General features: G+C 41.3%; 1 protein-coding gene across 2 annotated transcripts in view; it reads right to left on the minus strand.

The window, feature by feature from the left end:
• Window positions 1-24257, minus strand: part of CAPRIN2 (caprin family member 2) — a 72422-nt gene extending 48165 nt beyond the window's left edge. For both annotated transcript variants that reach the window (XM_077827675.1, XM_077827668.1), the window contains exons 1-5: window positions 23999-24257; window positions 21740-21802; window positions 15397-15483; window positions 12812-13050; window positions 3122-3204 (exon numbers count right to left, since the gene is read on the minus strand). In XM_077827675.1, coding sequence (XP_077683801.1) covers window positions 3122-3204; window positions 12812-13050; window positions 15397-15483; window positions 21740-21802; window positions 23999-24250 — 724 coding nt within the window. In that variant the 5' untranslated portion in view covers window positions 24251-24257. The remainder of the gene's footprint in view (window positions 1-3121; window positions 3205-12811; window positions 13051-15396; window positions 15484-21739; window positions 21803-23998) is intronic.
• Window positions 24258-24502: the final 245 nt, after the last annotated feature.

Raw genomic sequence — 24502 nt, forward strand, 5'->3', positions numbered from 1 at the left:
AATAACCGTAGCATACAATTCCCCCATTTATGTAATGGCTACTAAAGCAGCCACTTTATCCAAAAGATGCAATATCAAAGAAGAGGATAAAGGCTCAAATAGAGGCCCTATAAAAGCTAAAAACTAAACATGTCACATGACAGTTGGATCCAGATAGCCAATCCTCAGGAATCTGGTTACCATGGGATGAGTGGAGACAGTCCTTCCAGCAGTGCAAGGGTGAAATGCAAAAATTGAAGTCCAATGCATTTTGACTGGACTGCTAGATCAGGGGTTCTCAAATTGCGGGCTGTGACCCTCAAGGGGTTGCAAAGTTATTACTTGGGGGTTACAAGCTGTCAACCTCAACCCAAACCCCGCTTTGCCTCCAGCATTTATAATGGTGTTAAATATTTATAAATTAAAACAAAAATTGGTAAGGGGGTTGCACTCAGGCTGGCTGTGTGAAAGGGGTCACCAATACAAAAGTGAGAACCACTGTGCTACACGTAGTCCAATATTTTCTGGACTGCAAACTGTAGGATACATTGTGGTGAGCTGCACAGATGGAGACATTTCCACTTACTAAAGCAAGTAGCTCTTGTGGAAGGTTTTCTACTATTAAGCAAAATATTCCAGACTGCTGCTGAACAGTGTGCCTCTTCTGGGATTAGCCAGAAAGAAAAAGTCATGAAGCAAAGCACGTAAGTTTTGCACCTGAACCCACGAACATGATTCTGGGATATTAAGTTCCTGACTAGCAGCAGAAGTAAGGGAGCTTTGGTGGCCTGCCTGTACAAACCCAAGTACCAAGGTTATTCCTCCCAGGCTGGGGCTCTGAGGACCCCCCTGCCCCAGTCTTGTTTGAGTTTTTTTTTTTTTAAATACCACCACTCTGGAAATTCGTATTGGTGGGTAAGCATACAGAAGATCATGTTTCCATGGAAACATGTAAGCATCTGAGATGGAAGCCTGACTGATCTGTTCTGGAATAGAAATGGAGGCATTTTCCTGTTCTGCTCAAAGGAGACTAACATTCTTGACTTGAGACCACTCGTAATCTAGACTGAACAATTTGGCTAGAGGATCTGCCAGGCAATTGATTGCCTGGAACATGTGAAGCCTTGAGAATTATTCAATCCCTTATGCAGAAATTCCACTGTTTAACCTATGTCAAGAGGCAGTCTTTGACCTGGTACCCCCCTACCTGCTTACATAAAACAGCTGCGATGTCTGAGCACCTGTATGGCATTTGCCATGAATGTGGTAGGAACTGCTGACATTTGGAATACTGCATGCAGTTAGAGAGTATTTGTGTAACCTGGCCTCATGAATGGACCATGTCCTAAGGTTGCTGTTCTGCCACATATGCTCCCCACTCCACAGCAGAAGCATTTGCTAGTAAAGTCATAGAAGGGAGAGTTGGTGAGAATAGGCCCACCCTCCACTGTCCTGATTCATCCACCAATCCAGGGACCACACTGGCTGGGATGCATACAAACGTGTTCAGGTGACAGACTCACTTTACTCCCATCCGCATACATCAGGGATGGAATCTTTATCACATACATACAAGCAACCATTTTCCCCAAGAGCCTGAGGCAGTTATGTACTGTGGTGTGTAGTCTTCAAGAAGCAGCCACAAAAGGGTCCTAGATAGTTAAAAACTGAGTTTGGGGCAGGTATGTCCTGGCTGAAGTAGAGTCTAGGAATGTGTCAATGAAATATCTCCCTGCTGGATTATCAGACCTAAGCAGCTGAACAGATGGAGGATTTGTCCACTTGCTGACTGGAGTGATCCATTTGAATCAATCATCCAGGTATGGATATAATCATATGTCCCAAATCCAGAGGTAAGCTGCCACTAACACCATGCACTACATGAAAACCCTTAGTGCCAACAATAGCCTGAAGGGGAGTATAGTGAACTGGTAATGACCTTCTCCTACAATGAACTTTAGAAACCTTCTGTGACCCCAGTAGATTGCCACATGGAAGTAGGTATCCTGTAAGCTAAGGGCAGCACTCCATTCTCCCAGATCTAGCGCAAGGATAACGGACAAGGAAATCCATATGGAACTTCAACTTTTTGCTGCATCTGTTTAGTCTAGAATGGGCTTGACACCCCATCTGGATTTGAGAATTAAAAGATATTGGATTTCATCTAACTGGATGAAAAATGAGTACCACTATGTACAGTTATATACTAATTACATACAAGCTCCGACTGCCAACAGTAAGAAGAAACTGAATGAGAACAGGGCCGCTTCATCCTTTATACTCTACTCCAGGCATGAAGAAAAAAGTGCGGGCCATACATGTCCAATCATATGGGCATTGCTAGAGAAAATACTCTGGCACCAGTCGAACTATGCAATCACTCAAAGAATTAGATTTTGCAGCCTTCAATGCATCTACAGATTGAGGAACTTTCCAGACCTCAGAGATGAAATGGCACTTTTGAAGGTGTTGATATCATGTTGATAGCATGTACTACTAATGTATTCTGACACGGAAGGGAAAGACTAAAGTTTACTTTGATAAAGTGTTAAAAGTTTCTCCTTATCTGCTTACATCCATATGCTGTAAGTCCTCAGCAGTGGACCTTCACCGAGACTGTTGGGGCCAGTGAAAGTGCAAGTTTATTATACCCAATCCAGAAGAGTTTGAAGTTAGGGTTCCAGAATTAACTCATTGGCACACTGATCAATCTCCTTTGCAATAAAAATGCAAGCGTTATCACACTGAAGGGTTTAGTTTGGTCTCCAAGGTTAGTTCCGAATTGATGCAAGGCTACTACTGCATAATATTCTAGAATAAAGCCAGCATGCATACAACCCACAGCTTCTAAACCATCAGTACTGAGAAAATGGTCCTATTCTCCAATAGGAAGCATGCCACTGTGTTGTATTAACTAGCCCTACTCTTAATATACAGATTAACTGACCATTACACATCTCAGTCCTTTAAGATGAAGCATTCCAGGGAAGTATGCACAGTACTCAGTATGAGACCTCCAACTATATTCATTTGTACAGCATCTTACACTTGCAAAATGCTCAGTATATTACATTATGTTTACCCAGGAATAAGTGTAGAAATTAATGTTATTTATCCCCTCCCCAAATAGCCAAAAACTTACACGTCGTTCCAACCACAGCTTTCTCACTGCCTTCTAGAAGATCCCAGAAGTAGAGTGATGATTGCTCCATCTGGTCTTCAACACTTGAAAGCAAAAAGGAAAAAAGTTAACAGACCAGAGAAATGTTTCTTTAGCTATTCATTTTTCTGCTTATGATAATTTGTAGTCCTCAGCAGTTCTGTCTCTTTTCTTTAGGAACAGGATTAAAGTCAGGGCCATTCTTTTAATGCAATCACCATTATTGCCTTTTCAAATTAAAAGGCCACTAAAAATAGTACTATGCATTGTTTACCTAGAACAGCAGCCTCACTAACAGTATTTCTTATTTCAATAAGCTCTCTTCGGTTAGTCCAGTGTTACACACAGTTGGACACAATTCTAACCAGTTCTGTTTGTGGTTTTGGGACCCTGGAAATTGTTTTAGTTTAGCATTTTGCCACTACTGGTCAACAGTAGTTTGAAGAGTCTCTCATCCACTTGACAAGATTCAAGCCCAAAAAATCGTTTCATTCAATATTTAGCTGTTTGACCAGATGAGTATGTGTTCTGTGAATTCAAGATGTGGAATGTATACTGAAGTGTTTATGATAAAACAGTTGCTTTATCTGAAATATTGTTGCAAGTTATACTTCTAAGGTACGTCTTATGGACCAGTGGTCAGCCAAGTTTAGTTTTACATTACCAGAGTCGTTTGAGGCAGGTGTGTAAAAATTAAGATGTTTTCTCCTTACTTCGTAACTTCAAGGTCTCTAGCCCATACTTCGATAAAATAAGGCCTTCAAAAGGCTCACGTTACATTCTCAATATTCAGCACTAACCTAGCTGGTCTTAACCAATTGATTGGTTTAGTCTGACACTAAGACAAGAATCAGATTACACTTAGAAATAGAATATACAATTAGTTTTAACAGTAAAGGTCTTGAGAACTCTAGTCAATCTATATCTGCCATTCCATTAAAGTAAATAAATTAGTATGGAAAGCCAGGGAATGGGTGTAGTCCCTTGCTGAAAGAAGCCTACTTTAAAAATGAATTGTAAAAGTACTCCTGTATAATGGAATGCTTAAAGAATTCAGTAGCCTAAACACAGACTGCACATTTTGATCAGCAAGATTTTTGGTGAAATGGCTGAGTAGCATCGCTTCCAGCTGTACAGAATAAGGACCGTGCCCCTTACAAAACTGCATAGGTAGTATCATGCTACAGTCAGCCAAATATGTAGAGGGACCATATGAAGAAATGAAAATGGCATGATGTCAATATTGGTCAGCGTTCTAGACAGTGAATAAAGGAGGCCAGAAATAGCATTGTGGCCTTCAAATACACCAAGGTCTGACATTTTAGTACCTGGATTAATGATTTTAATGCCAAAGCAGCAACCACATTCTTTGGCCTGCTGCTTGCATTTGCAGCTGATAACCAGTGCTGATATCAAAGATGGGGCCCAAAATTATTGGCTTTCATACCTCTTTGGTATGGATCAAAGATCTACTGCCTCATTTCATGTATACAGAAGGGATCATTCCCTTCCTCAGGGAACACATGTTTATGACACTTGGTGCACTTCTTCCTGAAAGGAAGGGCAGAAGTGCCGCTCAGAACTGCCACCTGGCCTGCTTGGTGAAAGTATATTACAGTGGGAAGCACTCCCAATATTGGCACTTCATTGTACTGTCAAACTGGAAAGACTGAAGGGCATTGCGTACCAGTTACAAGCAACTTGCACCACTGGGGATCAGAATGCACACTCCTCAGCAAATCTGCCAACCTAAATTTTGAGCCCTGTGGGGGGAAATTACTAACCTGTGGAGTAACTTGTTCTCCAAGGTAGCTCACACATGTCCATTCCACTCCGGGTGTCTGTACACCCACCCACCAGAAATTTTCCATCAGCTGTACCTGTTGTATTGCTTGCACTCCCATACATCACTGAGTGAAGGTATAAAGGGCAGAGCTGGCCCTAGCTTCTCCTTAGGTCTTTACTGGAACTCCAATGTAGAGAGGTAGGCAGGTGGATCATGTAAGGGACATGTGCATCACATCTCGAAGAACTGTTACCCAACAATGCAACAGTTCCAGTGATTGCACTTGGGCATTACACTACTGGTGACTCAAGCTGTGACACTGGCAGACCAGCCAACCTGTGTACGACCCATAACTTAAGAGGCATTACAACTGTAATCAAGACAATTCACTTGTAAGTGAATTTCAAAGAGATGAACTAGACCAGCAATCATTAACCCATTCATTTGTGGTAACAAACCAAGGGTAGAGGCTAACTGTATTTGTTTACCTATATCCTGTTAGTTTAACAATGTAACCAAAATAGCTTGTAGACACTAATTCCCTTTAACACCTTAATTGCCTAACATTATGTATGCAACTGTGTTCAGTTAACCTTAAGACCAAAGATGAGACACTGCAGGAAACTACCTACATTGCCTTCAGCTTAACTGTTATAAGGAGAACTGGCTAATCGCCTTATGTAAATAAGTGCAACCAGTTAACCTGTGTATGCATAGGAAATAGAAGATTAGCTTCAAAGCAAAGGTCCACAAACTATCTGCACTGCCTATTCTTCCTTGGAGGAAATCCCTTCTGTGAAAATTTCTGAGAGGCAGCTTGAGAGTTACAAAAGAAGATTCAGGCCTGACCCTTTCATCAGTAGTCTACTGAACTTTGACCAGGGGAAGTTTGAGCCAAAGGACTGATCTTGCAAATAGTTATCTGGAATACCCTGGAAAATGTATGGAAAGATATCAGATTTTACCTCTAAGCTGCCTTTGGATTCTGACCTTTAGGGGGGAGAGGAATCACTTGTAGGTATGATTCCTTAACCATTCAATAACTTTATTAATAAATCTTTAGTTTATTAAGGGTTGGCTGACAGTGGGATATTTGGGCTAGATCTGAGACATATGTTGACCTGAGGGTAAATGATCCTTTGAGTGGTAGAACTTTAAATATGGTGAATAGCGTTTTCAGTAACCTCTCACTATATTAGACTTGGTCATCTGGATGGGAGCCAAGGGCTGGAATGCCTGAAGGGGACTGTTTGGCTTCTTGTTAACCAGTGTGGTATTACAGAAGCTCTTGTTACTGGAATGATGAATCTAATTATAGAATAAACCACCAGTTCGGGGGATTGTCTGCCCTGAGTGTGGTATTCAGTGTGCCCATCCCAGGCACCCAGTCACACAAGCCATAAGAACAGCAGGTCTAATCGGAGGCTATTTTAATAAAGACTGGAGACCAACCCATCCAATTCTGGCTTCATCTCTGGAGTCTGGAGCCACTGCACAGTGGGAGGTAAACATGGGAACCAAGGACCAGGATGCTGCTCTACAAGTGTCTGCAACTGAAACGAGCACCAGAAAGGCCACAGACAGATTGTGACCTCACCTAATGAGCTGTGACTGCTAGGTGGAGTGACATAGCACAGGAAGCTATCTAAGAAGAAATTCTCTGGGTGGAAACAGATTGCCACTGCTACAAATAGCTGTGAGGATTTACAGAAATGCCTGGTTCATTCTAGGTAGAAGGTTAGATGTTTCCTGATGTCCAAGGTATGCACACACTCTTCTTTTGGTAGAATATGGGAAAACTGGCTAGTTGATGTGGAAAAGTGACACCACCTTTGGAGTATGGAGGTAAACCTTGTCCTTCAAAATAAGACTCTATATGGAGGACCCAACATTAAGGGGAACAGTACCGCTACTCATCTGGTTGTGGTAATGGCCACCAAAATTGCCATCTTCATAGCTAACAGTTCAAATGGGGAACCTATAAGACTTGACAGAATGAAGTTCAGCTCCCCTAGGGGAAACAGGGTTGTGTCCTAGAGGGTATAATTTGACTAAGCCTTTTAAAAACCTTATGTACAAGTCACTGGGAAAAAAAATAGAACTGCTTACTTTAGGATGGAATGCTGAAATAGCTAATAGATGTATTATGATCAAACTGCTAAACCTTGATGCTTCAGGTAAAATGAGCAGTCCAGGATATGTTGAACTGAAGATGGAAAAACCAACTCCATTTAGTTTTTGTAAAATACTGGGGGGGGTGGAGGGGGAACCACAGACTTAAGTACATGAAAAGTTATAAAGGGTGATAAATTGCTCTCCTTAGCCACTGAGGACAGGATAAGTAGCTTAAACTGCATCCAGAGATATTTAGACTAGACATCAGGAAAAACTTCTTAACTGTAAGGGTAGTTAAGCACTGGAACAAATTGCCTAAAGGAGGTAGTGAAGTTTGTCATTGTCTAACCTATTCTTAAACCACAAACACCTGTCAAGGATGGTCTAGATGATGAGTGTTTCTCAACCTTTTTGATACCATGGACGAGGTTGCTGCCTTCCTAAACTGTCAGGGAGATCTCAAGGACTGGGGCACTGGTCCACAGACTGGCCATTGAGAAACACCGATCTAGATAATACTTAGGCCTGCCTCAGTGAAGAGGACAGGACCAGATGACCTATCAAGGTCCCTTCCACTCTACAGTTTTATGATTCTATTTGGCATATCTTCTTGAACTCTTTCAAACAAGACAGCTCTCTAGTATCTAGTCATGGAGCATAATGAAGGGACTGTAGGGGACCATGATCTTGGGGGATTAGGTCCAAGTCTAGTGGAAGTGAAAATGACTTTCCCTGACACTGCCGAGAGCATAGAGAACCAGTGTGACAGTCCCATGCTAGGGTTATAAGTCTGACTCTGGCCTGGTCATAAATATAAAGGGAAGGGTAAACACCCTTAAATCCCTCCTGGCCAGAGGAAAAACCCTTTCACCTGTAAAGGGTTAAGAAGCTAAGAACCTCACTGGCACCTGACCAAAATGACCAATGAGGAGACAAGATACTTTCAAAGCTGTGGGGGGAGGAATACAAAGGGTCTTCTGTGGGATTTTTTTTTTGCCAGGACCAGAGCAGGAATGCAGGTCAGAACTCCTTTAAAGAGTTAGTAAGCAATCTAGTTAGATATGAGGTAAATTCTGTTTTGTTTAAATGGCTGATAAAATAAGCTGTGCTGAATGGAATGTATATTCCTGTTTGTGTCTTTTTGTAACTTAAGGTTTTGCCTAAAGGGATTCTCTATGTTTTGAATCTGATTACAATGTAAGGTATTTACCATCCTGATTTTACAGAGGTGATTCTTTTACTTTTTCGTCAATTAAAATTTTTAAGAACCTGATTGCTTTTTTCATTGTTCTTAAGATCCAAGAGTTTGGGTCTGTGTTCAGCTATGCAAATTGGGGAGGATTTTTATCAAACCTTCCTCAGGAAAGGGGGTGTAGTGCTTGGGGGGATATTTTGGGGTGGGGGGAGAGGAGAAAACATTTCCAAGTGGGCACTTCCCCTGTTTTGTGTAACACTTGGGTGGTGGCAGCTTTTAATCTAAGCTAGTAAGAATAAGCTTAGGGGGTCTTTCATGCAGGTCCCCACATCTGTACTGTGGAGTTCAGAGTGGGGAAGGAACCTTGACAGGCCTGATACGGTCTTATCTTTAGTAATACTTGTGAATGAGTGGGACTGATGGAAAAAGCATGGAGGAGCCTGCCTGACCATGGCAGTAAAAACACATCCATTATGGAACCCAGGCTATGACTCTGAAGGAAACAGAACTTCAGACAGTGTCACAAACAGGTCTACCTAGGGAAATTCCCACTACTGGAAGCTGTGTCTGGCCACATCAGGACAAAGTGACCACTTGTGGTGATCCAAATGATCTGCTCAGGCAGTCTGCTAGGTCATTCTATACCCCCAGCAGATAAGATACTTCCAGATCTACTAAATTAGCAATGCAGAGTTCCCAGAGTAGTCACCTCCTGACAGAGTGGAGAAGGGTAGGCTCCCCTCTGCTTGTTGAGGTAGAATGTTGTTGCTGTGTTTGAAAGGATTAGCAGGCTGCTTCCCCTAATCTGTGATCAAAATATGTGGCATGCCAGCCTGACAGCTTTTCATTCTGACATGGATGTGTAAAGCTAAATCTTCGGAGGACCACAGTAATAGCGTTATCAGATAGATACATCTAGTCTAGGAGGGAGAGCCTATCACTAGCATCAACATCAGTTGCAGGCAGGCAAATGAAATGCATGCCCATGCATCTGTGGACAAATCCAGACAATCCAGGAAAATGAGAACATCGTGAAGGTGCCCTTACTACAGAGGGTATGTGATAGCAGCTTGGTGAGTAGATTGATGCCAACCAGCCCTGCGAAGTTCTGAGGCATAGTCTGATGTACTGAACTACGTAGATGCAAGAGGCTATATATCCCAGAAGCCTCAAACAGTTTTGTGCTGCTGTGACTGGGTGAGCCTTCAAACTGACAATTGACTGAATTGCCTGGATCCTGAAGTCTGAAAGAGACCCTGGCTTGTAAACAGTCCAGTACAGTCCCTATAAACTTAATCCTCTGAAACAGGGAAAGGAGACTTTTCTACATTAATTAGTAGTCCCAGAGGATTGAACATTGACTGGATCAGGGCTACACTGCTCTAACTGCAATTTGGAATAGCTCTTGACAAGCCAGTCATCCAGGTAGGAGTAAACCTGAATTCACGATCTTCAGAGGAATGCAGCTGCTACTCCCATAAATTTTGGGAAGACCCTGTATGCTGCTGACAGGCCAAAAGGTAATACAGTGAACCCAGAATGATTTTGATTTACCAGAAGCTAGAGGTACTCCCTGTGTGCTTGACTGCAATATGGAAGTATGCATTTTAAGTTGAGGGCAAAACAGTCTCCAGGTTGAGGATAATAGAAGTTGGATGACCATGCAGAACCTTATCTTTTCAAGAGCCTTCTGAGTTTACGAAGGTCAGAAAACCCCCTTCCCCACTTCATCATTGGGATTAGGAAATAAAACCCCTTCCCTCTGAGACCATGTGGAATCCACTATCGCTCCCAACTGAAGGAGATGCTGCACTTCTTGAATGAGAAGCACCACATAAGAGTAAACCCCAGAGAGGTCTGGAGAAGGAGTAGAAGCAAACTGGAGAGCATAAACCACCTCTTCAGTGCCCAAGACCCACTGGTCCAAATAATTCGGGACCAAGCATAGTGGAAGTGGGACAGTTTAAGAAGGTGAAGGAGTCTGGGTCTTGAGAGATGGAGACTGATATGACAACCTAGACCAGCCCATCAAAATGACTGCTTTGTACTTCCCAGGTGTTTTGAAGGGACTGGAGATGGAGCCAAAGCAGCATGAGGGGAAAAGGATGATGCCCAGGTCCTGTTAAGGAGATGGAGCAGAATACCAGTGCATCTGCTGGAACTGATAGTGTTAACTGGGTCAGGTGTGCACAAGCCTAAGGACTTAAAGGTGGCTTTAGAGTCCTTAACCCCACAGAGCTTGCTGTCTATCTGGTTTGAAACTAGTGAAAGGACCCTCAAACAGTAAGTCCTGGATAGTATTCTGGTCTTCCCTATGAAGTCCAGAAGACTGCAACCAGATGATCTGTGCTTAGCAGCTGCAAAAGCCATGGTTCTAGCTATGGAATCTGCTGTATCCAGTCATACTTAGTGATGTGCTTGTGACTAGTCTCTTTCTGGTCAATGAGGATAGAACTCCTGCCTCATTTCTCAGAAGCAACTCTCAACTACTCTATGGAGTCCCAAAAATTAAAACTATGATCTCAGCAGAACCTTAAAAACCCCCCATTGAATAAATCTTTCTGCTAAATAAGTCCAGCCTTTTAGCATCTTTTGCTGTGAGGTGACAACCTGGTGCCTTGTTACTCTCTCATTAGCAACTGTCATGACCAATGAGCCCAATGGTGGGGGAGTACAGAGGTACTCAAAACCTTGGGAGGGTACAAAGTATTTTCTTTCTGCCCTTTTTGAGGTGGAAGGCAATGAGGATGGAGTCTGCCATAAAGTTTTTATAGGCTCTAGTACTGCCTCATTAATTGGCAGAGCCACCCTGAAATGATAAAATGTCAACCAGGTGATGTGTGGACTCCCTGACCTGCACACTCAGGCCTGAAGACACTCTTCAGCAACTCCTGATAAACTTTAAAATAATCAGGAGGAGGAAGAGAAGTTACCCATAAGGAAACAGCTTCATCTGGAGAGGATGAAGAGGAAGCATGACTGGAACGAATAGAATCTTCTACCACCTGTTGCTCTGGCTCTAGGACCTGTTCTTGATGCTCAGTATCAGGCCTGGTATGACTCTGGCGATTGAGCTGCCCAGTGCAGAGACTCCACCTGTCTAGACAAAGATACCGAGTACACACTGAGGGAACCCCCAAAGGTTCCAAACTAGCCACTGATATGTGGCCAGACCTTATTGGCCTGGCCACATTCCCATGGTAGTTCCCATTGACTGGTTGTGGTGGCAAGCTGGGAGAGAAGATTGTGAGGAGACCAGTAGGTCCTGCTTTGGGCTTTGAAACATACCATCCCACCTCTGAGTCTGATGAGGAAGACTCCCCTTCCTCTGAGTATTGAGGGACTGACCCAGTTTGTGCCAGAGACTGGTGCGGAGAACCTGCTAATCATAGGAGCATCATTATCATTTCAGGTTTCCCCTTGGACAATACTGAAGGGCTGCTTATGTGGGAAACAGGCTACTGCAGCACCAAAGCTTGAATTGCCAGTGCTGGATGTGGTAATGGACACTGGTACTGACCAGCAGAGCTGATTCTTTGCCCCCAAATGCCCCTGGGGTAGTCAGCACCGAGATAGTGGCCCACGATGCTGAAAACTGTGCCACTCCTGTCATGGTGCTTGACAGGGCTCTTTGCAGCACTGGAGCTAACTGTACCAACTTCTCTGAATTGGTGGCTGAGTATTTCAGCTTAGGTTTCTCAGGTGCACTCTACTCAACTCCTTCTCATCCCTCTTTGCAGGCTTAGAGGGTGAAGACATTTCCCTGGCTGGGGCTTCTTTGTAAGTCTTATTTTTTCCTCAGTAGTGGCAAGGGAGATCAGTGCTGAGATTCAGCTGAAGGTGGAGGCATGCTGCTCACTCAAGTTGCAGCACTCAAAGTCAAACTAGGACAGCTCTGATGGTAGCCTGAGCCATGCCTTCATCAGAAGAATTTCAGCCTATCCTCCATTATGGGCTGCAAATCTGGCAACGGTCTGGTGTGCCTCACCTAAGCCCTTCAGTCAGCTATTCGGGTCCCTCATTGGCACAGGCCTCAAACAAGAAACAGTCTGAATCAGTCATGGGGCATACCTCAATACTGTACACAGAAGAAACCCGGAAATGCAAAAAACACTACCCAAAAGTTTTTTTAAAAACAGCTAAAACTTATAACTATACTAGCCAGACTAATCACCAAACTATATTATATGCACTATTATATACAAAACCAGAACTTTTTGGTATTTAACAGGGTTCCAATGACAATCAGATGGTAAGAATGAACGGAGGGGCCCAGGGACAGCTCTGCTCTTTATATCTGCATGCAGCAGCATGTAGCAGCAGGGGGAGCTCAAGCTGCCCAACAAGTATTGCTGAAGGAAAAAAGTGACCACTATGCAGATAGCACACAGACACCAAGAGTTAATTGTACATGTGCAAACACAAAGTGGTAATCCCATTATGTGCCAGATCCCAAATTGCTGTTCCAACAGATTGTTGTGGTTTTTTAGAACATACTATACATTTTATTTTGAGAGTTATTACACAGGTATTCTATTATATGATAGACTGATTAGTGAGGAAAAAATCAACCTACCTCAGGCTCTCATTTCTTTCTGGGCATGTCAGTTTTGCAAATCTAATGAGGTAGTCTAGTTCTTTAGAAGGTAAATATATTGCACCATTCAAGCCACCTTTGAAGTCTTTCTGAACATGCTCTTGAGTGAAATTCTGTAGCACATACTGGACTTGCAGTATTGTACGCAGCTTTTTCTTCTCTGCTTCAAGCTTAGTTATAGTCTCCCGTCTCTGAGCCTTCCTCTGCGCTTTCAGCAGCTGTTAGAATACAAGAGTGAGTTGGCCCACTAGTCAGGGTATGATAACTGATTGGCCCTCCAGTTTCTAATTTCCAGTCCAGCACCCAGATTTATAAAGGTAGTTAGGCACCTAAAGATGCAGGTAAGCGCTTACTGGGATTTACAAAAGCACCTAACCCATATTTAGGCACTTTTGTAAATCACACTAAGCAGGTTTCTGAATCTTTAGGTGCCTAAATACCTTTGCAAATCTGACTTAGTTTCTAACCTTTCACTTGATGCCAATTTCCTCTTTGGCCTACACTAAAACATGCAACAGTCATCTATAATAAGCCAATTATGTATTTGAGGTTTGTAAGCTATGAAGTTAAATTACTTTGAGTGCTAATTAAAAACATGATTTCAACTGTATCATGAATTCCATATATTCTGCTATGGGAAATTACATCATGAATCACTGGCATTTTGCCCTTCTCAGCTAGATTTTACATTACTGTAATTACATGTTAAAATATGTAGTTATGAATATGCTATACAGTGAACGCAAAAATAGTCAAAAATGCAAGGAAAGGTTTTGTATTGTAAATCATACTACTACTATTTACTACTGAAAGAGTACTTCAGTACAGAAGTTCCTAGTTGTCACAGTACACCAGAACCCCAAAAATACTCCCTTGATTTTCCTATATTGACAAGACAAACATTTAATTACAAGAGTCCTAGGAGAAGTAATTTCGGTAACATGTAGTTTCCCGTTGTATTCTGTGACAAGGCCCCTCCAACATGTTTTGTGGCACATCTGTATCAAGCTCTGCAGCAAAAATTTAGTGATTTCCAAGTCATTCCAGAACTAAGTAAAAATACACTAAAGTTGCTCTATTTAACTACTGAGCAGTAACATTTGAGGACTTTGATTTGCAGCAGTGTAATGAAGGAATATCAGTTAGCATAGAAGGGCTGCAAGGAGTTTTTTTCTAGCGCTCACTTCTGGAACATTAAGCTTGAGCACATTTTTGCAGAACCATACTTGGTAGAAAGACAAGACAAGGAAAACATGAGAATCCAGTGATTATGCTTCAATAAGGGAGTAACTAGCTATTTATAGCTTTTAGCTTTTCATGTAAACATCTTGTAATCTAATATACCCCAGGGAAGAACATACATTTACATGGAACAGCAACATGGAGAAGTAAATATTCTTGAAATACGAAACGCTCTTAAAAACAAGTTAAATTTGAGTGAAATATACAGATGAGTGCAAGTTACATCCAGAAGTTTAAGAAACTAATAATGGCTATAAGTACCCAACTTATGATGGTGGCACAGCATGTAGCAACTTCCAGACTCAACTACTCTAGAAACAGTCTTTTAACCCTCTGCTTACCATTCACTGTTCTTTCACTAGCCTAAGGACTAAGTTGTACCTGAAACCAATACAAATGCAAGAGGAAAGACTTCTCTAGAAAGACTGCTTAGATCCAGCCAATGATAAGACCTGTTTTATGGAACCTTTCATATCCCAGATAAGGCAGGATGAGCCCTGGATTAGAACCTTTGACGACAACGATGTCTGTCAGAACACCAGTAGGCTAACTTCTACTCAAGAGAACCTCAAAGTTTCACATAATGGTGAAAGGCTTTGTAAAGTGAAGTAACATCCCCAGTTCTGGAATGTGAACATTGTATATGAGCCCCAAATACTGAGTAATTTTCCCATTAGTGTTTTTGGCTCTTCATAGCCAATATTTTCCATCTCTTTTCCATTGTTTATTTTGTGCTTGAAGCTAAGTTGACTTTGGAAGGAGTGGAAACTGAGTTCTTTGCCTTTTGCATACAGGTGAAGTATAATCTAGCTTCTGTAGTGAACTTCTGCACTTGGCCCACTAAGAACAGAGTTCAGTCCTGAAACTCAGACCCCCAAAAAGGGTGGTTACTGTACAAATTGATCCTTGTCCACTTGAACCAGAACATCCTGGAGTCATCTGAAGTTGACTGCACTTTGGATAGATATTTAAGCAGTAGTTTTATGAAACTAGATGCTCTTAAATCACTGGCCTTCATGTTCTACCTACAGTATGTGCAAATGTCTGAAGTGATCCTGTACCTTGACCACACTTTCACCACTCTCTAGACAAAATTTCAGCTTTACAGTTAATTAGATTGAGGCTATCCTGCTGTTCTACATGTTAATGTTACCTAGCCATAAAAATACTAGCTTTGCATTCTAGAAAATGAGGACTCTGTAAGTCATGACTACCAGCTCTCTTTTTAGATTAGTACGTTAGACAAAAGTTCAGAAGCTGTGTGTAACAGTGTATCCAATTGTTTTACAGAGGTTAGAGCACAAAGAGTAGGTTTTACTTACATCTTGGCTAAGTCCAGAAAAAGTCTTTTGAAGCTCCTTGGCAAACTCCAAATTGTGTACCACTTCATCATATTTCTCCACTGCCTCCTGCAATAGGCAGATATCAAACTAGCAGTGCATTTACCATATTTTTAATCAGTGACTAAGTCCTAACAATTCTTATAGTAAACTTAATATTTTTCAACTGTTAAGCTAAATTGTACAGCTTTTATTATAGGTTCAATTTTGTTTATACCATCAACTTTTAAGTCACCTCACATGTGAAGTATTTCCTATTGTTACACGTAACACCCAAGATTACCATACCTGAGGTTATGAAGAAACTCATTTCAAGGTTAGCTACTGCATAGACACTTTCACCATTTCCCCGTATTCTTAACTGTAAACTCTCCAGGGCAGAGACTGTCCCTTCATACAGGTTTGTAGGACGCAAAGTGCAATGCTACCTTATCCCGATTGGGAAGTTTGGGCACTATTGTAAATTTGTATTATTCATCTTTCCCTTTAGTTTATGTCAGAGGGACAGTGACAGAAAACGCATCAAGATATAAAAGCAATTTTATAACCACAGACGCTCACAAAAGTAGCTTCAGGTACTGTTCCCTTAACTTCTTCAAATTAACTGAAGTTATATCCTTTTCAAAAGGTGTACAATATAGCTAGCTTCATGTTCATAGAATGCTTTTGGAAATTAGTCTTATAGAAGTCACATCTGGAAAAGGAATTCCTGTCTGCTTCTCTAACCAAAGTTTAGTTCTCATTCAAGACTAGATAATGGAGCTTCTCTGAAATAATCACTTAAGATAGACTTGGAGTTCAACAACCAAGACAGTGTATGTTTCATGAAACTGTTTTACAGCAACCCCAATAGTTGGAATTGTCTAGTTTTATTAAAAAGAAAAGGAGTACTTGGGGCACCTTAGAGACTAACCAATTTATTTGAGCATAAGCTTTTGTGAGCTACAGCTCACTTCATTGGATGCATTAAGTTTCAGAAGTGCTTTGGAGGTAGTAATTCCTGCAGTATTTCTAAGTTAAACAACAGAGCATTTTGCTATTATATGATCCCCAGAGTGAAAGCAATTAGTCCAGACTATTTGTAATTTATAATGTGACGCTTTAAAGTTGGATTAAAGGGATGCTGTCAAGTTAATGCCAGACCACCTCAACTGGGAGCCTGTGTTTTGTATTCTTTACAATCTCAGAGTTCAGTTAACTCCTCCAGAAAAATATGCAGAAGAGTAAAAAGTTAAGTATTGGTTAGACTCAGATCAGATATTTACCAAGATAAGAAGCATTTAGAATCAGGAAGAGCTAGTATACAGCCATCAATTGTACTTGCATAAATGTAAGCAGTCTTCCTTTTAGGCACCAGTTTACGTTCAACAATTTAAAACAGAGCACAGAAACTAGCTGGAAAATTTTACTACAGCTTCAATTTGTTTTTCTGCTCATAATGTTTTAAGAGATGTTACTGTATGTTACCAACTGTTTTAATGCTAATGACTTCACTTAAGGCAATAATTTTGAGACCAGGCCCTAATAGTGCAAATCTGATCATATAATATTGATGTCACGCTCTTATATTTAATAGCCATTTCCAATTAGAAATAGGATTAAAGTGGATTCTTAATCACTTAATCTTTTCAAAAAGATGTTACTACTACAACACTAATGCTTGCATTGGGACAGAAATGAGTTCTCCAAGATGATACCACTTAACACTGATGTCCCTACATGGTTTCCACTCAGCATGAAGTAGAGTTCTTGAACTCAAGTTTAAGAATTTGTTCTGAAACTAGCCTCCACCATGACTGTCTCTAAATTAATCTCAGAACAAATAGTAGAATTTGAACATAGTAGAAGCTGCAATGTAAATTTAACCTCCTGCCCTAATTTAATATGAGAGTAGGGGTGGGCAAACTTTTTGGCCTGAGGGCCACATCAGCATTGTGAAACTCTATGGAGGGCTGGGTAGGGAAGGCTGTGCCTCCCCAAATGGCCTGGCCCCTGCCCCCTGACTGCCCCCCTCAGAACCCCTGACCCATCCAAACCCCCCTACTCCTTGTCCCCTGACTGCCCCCTCCTGAGACCCCCCCGATTCTAACCCCCCCCCCCGGGACTCCATCACCTATCCACACCCCCCACCCCACTGCTTGTCCCCAACCCCTATCCACACCCCTGACAGGCCCCCCAGGATGCCCATGCCTATCCAACACCCCTGTTCCCTGTCTGACTGCCCCTTGGAATCTCCTGCCCCTTATCCAACCCCCGCTCCACACTCCTCTACCATGCCGCTCAGAGCAATAGGAGCTTGCAGCCCCACCACCTGGCTGGAGCCAGCCACACCACCCACACTGCCCAGCAGGATCAGCAGCCCAGAGAGCTGGCAGGGAAGGGGGAACAGCAGGGGAGGGGCCAGGGGCTAGCCCCCCTGGCCGGGAGCGAAGGGGCCAGGCAGGATGGTCCCACAGGCCGGATGTAGCCCATGGGCAGTAGTTTGCCCAGCTCTGCATTAGAGGCACATGCAAACACATTAGCTATAAGCAAGAAGGAAACAAGTTTTATTATAGGTTGTACAATAAACTTAAATATGATTAACATTTCAGTTTCTTTTATCTATTACATATTACCATAGCACCTCAAAGCCCTAGTCATGTAGAATTGTACAAGACAACTGAATGGCTTTTCATACTTCAGGCTAATTTGTAGTCAATAAGTGGCTCCTCATCTTCTTTATGGAGAAAGAATAAACTTACTTTTCTAATGACTTTTAACACTGATAATTTCTTGTGTAATACTGGGAGCCAACACTTGGTCTCTTGAAAACTAGGTTAGCTCTTAAATATGCAGATTACATTTAAAGAGCTAGAGTGGCAGCTTTGAAAGTCTGTTCAGCCTGCAGAGCGGTTAAGGTACAGGCAATCACAAGCTCTTTGATCCATAGAGAGCTCCGGACCACCACCTGGAGTGAATTTTCCCCACAAATTAGGGCTCAGTCTTCCCAAGCTAGTGAATACTAAACACACGTTTCATTTCAGAAATGACAGACTTGGACAATGAACAAGAAATTAATCTGAAAGCAGCCCCTGGTGAAGCAAGCGGACTATCACATGCACACTTGTTCAGAAAGTGGGGAGCACGACAGATCCTTAAGTGAACCTGATTGGTCCCTTAGGGTATACAATAATGGAGTGATGCATGGCTGACTGAAAAAGCTGCTCTCCTGCAGAGATTGAGTAGCCAGGATGAAAGGGGAGCACTCACACAGAATATTAGTATTTATGAAAATTCCATCCAAGAAGCTCACAGATATGAACTTCTCTCAATCCTCTTGCTGCAGATGAGAAAAAATTCTCTCTGAAAGGGAAAGTTAGCATGGGGTTGCTCTAGGACAGCTTTTTACATTTAATATAAAAAGTTATACTGTGGTTAAAGCTTGTTACACAGAATGCTCTGTCACATTTGATACAGGCTTTCCCAGTATTTTAGTCATCTTAGTCTTCTGGTTTTTAGTTGTCTATTAATGACCTATAGTGAGACTGAATTTTTAAATTCCCATTTTTTAATTACTGAAAGTGTTAAGAAAAAAGCCACTTCTAACATTAGGTTAACAGTGTAGCTTTTAAAATGTTGACACTTTTTGCATCTCAGATCAAAAAATGAAAATCAGTGGTTTTATAGTTTCACTTGTCTAGTCATTTTCAGATTCAGTGTTGCAATGTGCAAGTTGCAAATAATGCAAGGGGATTTACATAGTAGTATTATCAGAATACTTAGGAGCACGATATGTTCCCCTCATTCATTCCACAGCTTAAATTTTCTAGCTACAGCCCCTTAAAAGAGTTTCCCGGACTACCCTCAAATTATGTTTGGCTACTGAATCCTAAAGAAAATAGGAAGAACCCAGCCCTGCTCAAATAGCCTCAACTCCAATTAATCTCAATGGAAACTGAGTACACAGCAACTCTGCTCTTACATTAAGAGCAGGCTGTAGCCCACACAACTCCAAGTGTAACTGGAACAATTTGATAGGCACAGAGGTCTACTTTTCACTTCAGATAATGAAATTTCACCTATTCCATTTCTAGCATGTTTTTAGAATAAAAAGGGTAGGAAAGATTAAATGTATTTAGTAATGATTATTAATTGCGGAATGGTCTTCTACAATTATTTGCATGTAGGTATTACGTAAAACAATGCTTTTCAAACTTTTTTCCTAGCAACCCAGTTGAAAATTGGGTATGCCTGTGACCCAACAGAGCTGGGGGATGAGGGGTTTGGAGTGTGGGAGGGGCTCAGGGTTGGGATGGGGATGGTAATGAGGGGTTCAGGGTGTGTGAAGGAGCTCTGGGCTGGGACGGGGGTTGGGGTACAGGAGGGGGTCAGAGCTCTGGGCTGAGGGTGCAGGCTCTGGGATTGGGATGAAGGGTTTGGGATGCAAGAGAGGGATCTGGGTTTGAGGGACTCAGGACTGGGGCAGGGATGAGGGATTTGGGGTGTAGGAAGGGGCTCTGAGTTTGGGGGACTCAGGACTGCAGTGCAGTGCTGACCAGAGCCACCATGACCCAGTCCCTTCCATTCCACGACTCAGTTCTGGACTGCAACCCAGTTTCAAAACCACTGACTTAAACACTATGTTTTGTCCTTCTTCCCTTTCTGTCATTCATCACTGTTTTTCAATGGTAAGCAATTCAGGACAGGGACTGTCTGTGGACAGTATATAGTAAGCATTACTGAAATACAAGTATTGTTTATCTGAAGCTGCTGCACTAAGACACTAGGGCTAAGTCAGATGTGGTATTTGATACATAACCCAAGAAGCAGAAGTTTAATAAGCACTGCCATGAAGAATGACAATTCTGGTACCTTTGTCACAAATTCGCTAAATATTTTTTAGACTTAACTTTAAAGATGGATTGTTATGCACTACAAAAAGTGCAAATTGACCATTCAGATGGTCAAAGTGATAAACTAAAGGATCTAGTTTAACAAGCCCTCAATTTTGATTTCCCCCCCACCTCCCTTTACTTGTCTACACTCCCCACATCATAGAAGATTGAACAAGTCAGTTAAGGAGATTAACAAAAGAATGCACGCTTTTAGGAATTTTGGAATTAGTTCTAGAATCAATCTTACTGAGGGCAGAACAGTGAAAATGGTAGTAGGCACTAAGCAAAGAATGATATTTGCCTTTTAAAAGAGGCAACATAATATTTCTACTAAATAAATTAAAGCTAGTTTCCTGAACTAGGTCACCCCTAACTGGCAGTGTTCCCATTACATTTCTTAGTGTAACTTTTGGTATGACATTCTACATGAACATGCTGCCATGCTTTTGATCATAAAAATACCAACAGCATTTAACATGGGACAATTTAAAAAAAGATATGCAGAGGGTTGTATTTCTTAGCCATCTACCATTTGTGTCCAGTTTCCCTTTGCAGCAGTAGCTATGTCCTCCATTACACTAGCACTCAGCTGGCTTCTTATATAAAGGAGTTTAACTGTTGTGGCAAAACAAGAATCCAGCTGAATCAATGAAGGCTCCACCTGGCCTCATCTCTGCCAATGGAAGATATTCACTGATCACACTGGGACAACCATCCATAACTCTGCTCCTGACCTTTAGGCCACTAGGCCACCTTGGGATAATTCTGCTGCCAAGGCTATATGGGCAGCCTCAGGGGACTTGTCTACACTGAAGTTATACCGTGTTAGAACACAATCTTGAAGAGTTCAGAAAACAAGACATTAGGATTACTTTAGCTGGTCATGGCTAACCTTAAATTAAGCCTAGAGTTAATGTCAGTTAGATCAGTTAACATCACCATCCCTATCTACACCAAGTGCTAAGCCATATTTATCATGTGTTAGTTACCACAACTGATGGTTATGTTTTAACATGATGTAATTTCCCAACGTAGACAAACCCTTGATGGATACCACCCCAAAGACTGCAACTGCAGATGACAGGTTGAAGGCATAACAGATACTGAGTGACAGGTGAAGATCATGTGCTTAAAGAAATGGGACTTGACACATGCTCTGAAATGATGTCTGTTTACCTCAGTACCCAATTTGAAAGTTAAAAACAGGACAAATTTTTAGGGCAACCCACAACTGTCACTTTTCAGCTTGTCTACAAGAAGCAAGCCTATTTTGTTTAGTGAATACTATTATGTAAATTTTCTGGTGGTACTTAATGCAACTTCTATAAAGCCACCATTGGTAATTATTCAATAGCATTCCTCAGCAACTTCAGCCTCATCTTCAACATGTTTGAAGCTTTCAAATATTACCCTACACAAAACTATTTACTAAGACAGGTAAGCAAACTTACCAACTGATCCTGATTGAGGGCTTCTCCCTTTTTCAGGCGATCCCTATAGTCTTCAAGTTTGAGCTATGAAGAAAAGATTTTCAATCTGTTACATACTGATTATGTATATATCATGGAAAGAAATTCAGCTTTTCCATGTATATCCTGAGCTTCAGTTGACATGCTGCAACTAAAAATAATGTCACTGGTTCTGTCCATTTTTCCCCATCAAATTCAAGCTTCTCTTTCAAGGCACTGCACAACTCTGCCTATATTTAAGCCACTACTACCTACTTTATGCCTTATGGCCTGTCATCTCTTCTCGTCTCCTTGGTCTCACTTGCATTGTCATGCCTTTCATATTCCTTCCTAGGCCTTTAGCTAGCTTCCTTTATCTGTAACATAGGTGCCCTGACTCATTCAAATCCCTCCTCTCAGAGTGCCACTTTTGTCTAGCTTTCCATAGCTGAACTGCACTCCAGTGTAGGCTCCTATTCTGACTACCTTATTCTCAGAATAAAAAACCCAAGATCTATCCAAGTTCTATATGCAGCATATTTAGAAACTAATCTTTTATAATCCTCATCCTGCCCTTTCCCCCCCACTCATGTTTACCTGGGTATCTAGTTTACCTTAGAAAGATATTCAGTGCAGGGACTACACATTGCTGTTAAGTTCTTGACTAATTCATTATATACTAAAAGCTACAAAGACGTTCATTAACCTTAATAAGTTTTGCAAACATAAGACTTGCACAAGAAACTCAGCACTAAGAACCACAGTAATAAATACCACCCCTTGAGGGTATGCAGCCAAATAAAACATTAACTACTTATGTACCAATACTATGAGCATAAGCAGCTAAGGAAAAGAATGCATCCTCTTTCAACTATTTGACTATTAATTTATACTGATTTTTTTGCATGACTATGAAAGGCCCTACTGTAATGCACATGCAAGGGAAGAATCAAGGATAGCAGGGAAATATCAAGGTTAAATCTATTTGTGCAGACAGAATACCACTGTACAGTATGTGGAATTGCTTTAAAGAAATTAAAGCTACTGGAGGAAAAACTCCAGTGGAAGGAAGGGCACTAGGCTGCTGCCTACTGCATGAGCTATGCATATCCCCACATTTCTTAGCCAAATACAGGTTTGAAGTAAAAAGGGTATTTTAGAGCACTAAAATATGAAAAGTTTGAACTCTGGTGCAAAAATTCAAGCTTATTTTCAATGAACTTTTAAAAATGCATCATCTTGATTGATAACAGAAAAAGATTCTTCCCAAGTGTTTTAAAGTAACATGTGAAAACAGCTTGAGAATGCAAGGGCCATCTCAATCAAACATTTCAGTTGCAATGCTATAAATTATCCAGTTGTCAGACAAATCTTAAATTAGGAATTCAGACATTCACCTACAGTAAGCCACAAAAAGGGCACCTCTTGAGTCCTTCAAAGTGACAGCTCCTTTCAGACTGCTAAGCTTTTTACTAGAGCTTCAAAATGCTTAAAGTCAAAATGAGAAGATGAAAAGCAGAATACTTTTGCAAGATTCTACATGCCCATGAAGTCCAGGCCTCAACATCTATAAAAAGTGAAGTGCAATACATATTTAATATGACCTTGCACTAAGGAGTCAGAGGAAGCAATTTTATTAATCTGTTTTTACATGCATCACTGGATCTTAATATTAGATGCCTATAATCAATACAAGCAGAATACGAAGTTTTCCACAAGTCTGATTATGGGTTAGATTTTAACTAAACTAATTCTATTTGTAAATCCAATTTAATCCATTAAAGGGGTATTCTCTTGCACACTATTCAAGCTGTGAAAACTACAGCAGCTGTACAGCAAAACCAACTACTGCAGAAAACAAATGTTTGAAGCTGACTTATCTAGCCATCTACATTTACATACATTTACTTTGCTTCTACATTTGAGACAGTAATGTTACAAATATATGCAATTTTAAATACAACTAATCTGATTCCTCTTCAAATATATCTAAACAAAATCCAAGATGTACAAAAATCAGCAGTGCTACATATTACTCTGATGAAATCCCAAACAGAGGACACCTTATTGAGAAGTGCTGCTGAATATGAACTGCTTTTATTGATTTTTATACTAGCTGCAGCAAACTCATTACATACTCTATAGGTATGTAAGATAAAAATAGATTCTTATAGCAGGATTTAAAGTTTACTATTGATGAGCTCTAACGTAAACTTGATATTTAATTATCAATTTCTTCAGCACAGCAAAGAAATAAGTTACCTTCTTTTTCTCAATGTTCCTGATCTTGTGTTTGAGGCAGATAAGTCCATTATCAATGTAAGTCTCATATGCCTGGGAAGGAGAGGCAGTAGAGTTCAGAGCAGACTGCAGAGGGCTCAGGGGAGGCTGGTTCTCCCCAGGTTGGCTTGGGGTCACCTGCTGCTTGGCCGGCTTCATGCTCTTGTCCTCTCCCCCTTCCGAGTGGCCTGAAGGCGACGGGCAACGGAAAGGGGATTGGGAAAGCTGCACCATTGAAACAGATGGGCCTGCCAAAAAAAATTGATTGTTTAGCTCTCTTCCCCTTTCCTAGAACTACAGCATTTGTATAAATATTTACACTAATAAAGCCTTAAAACATGAAATTAAGACCCATATAAAAATCAACATAGAATCTTCCCCATTTCTTCCCCCTCACTCCCTTGAGAATATCAGAAACAGGAATTTCAAACCAGGGAACACTTACATTGTATAAATCTCCCCACCCATCCCGATAACCGAAATCCT

This window comes from Eretmochelys imbricata, chromosome 1, assembly GCF_965152235.1.
Source record: "Eretmochelys imbricata isolate rEreImb1 chromosome 1, rEreImb1.hap1, whole genome shotgun sequence".
Classification (NCBI taxonomy): domain Eukaryota; kingdom Metazoa; phylum Chordata; order Testudines; family Cheloniidae; genus Eretmochelys; species Eretmochelys imbricata.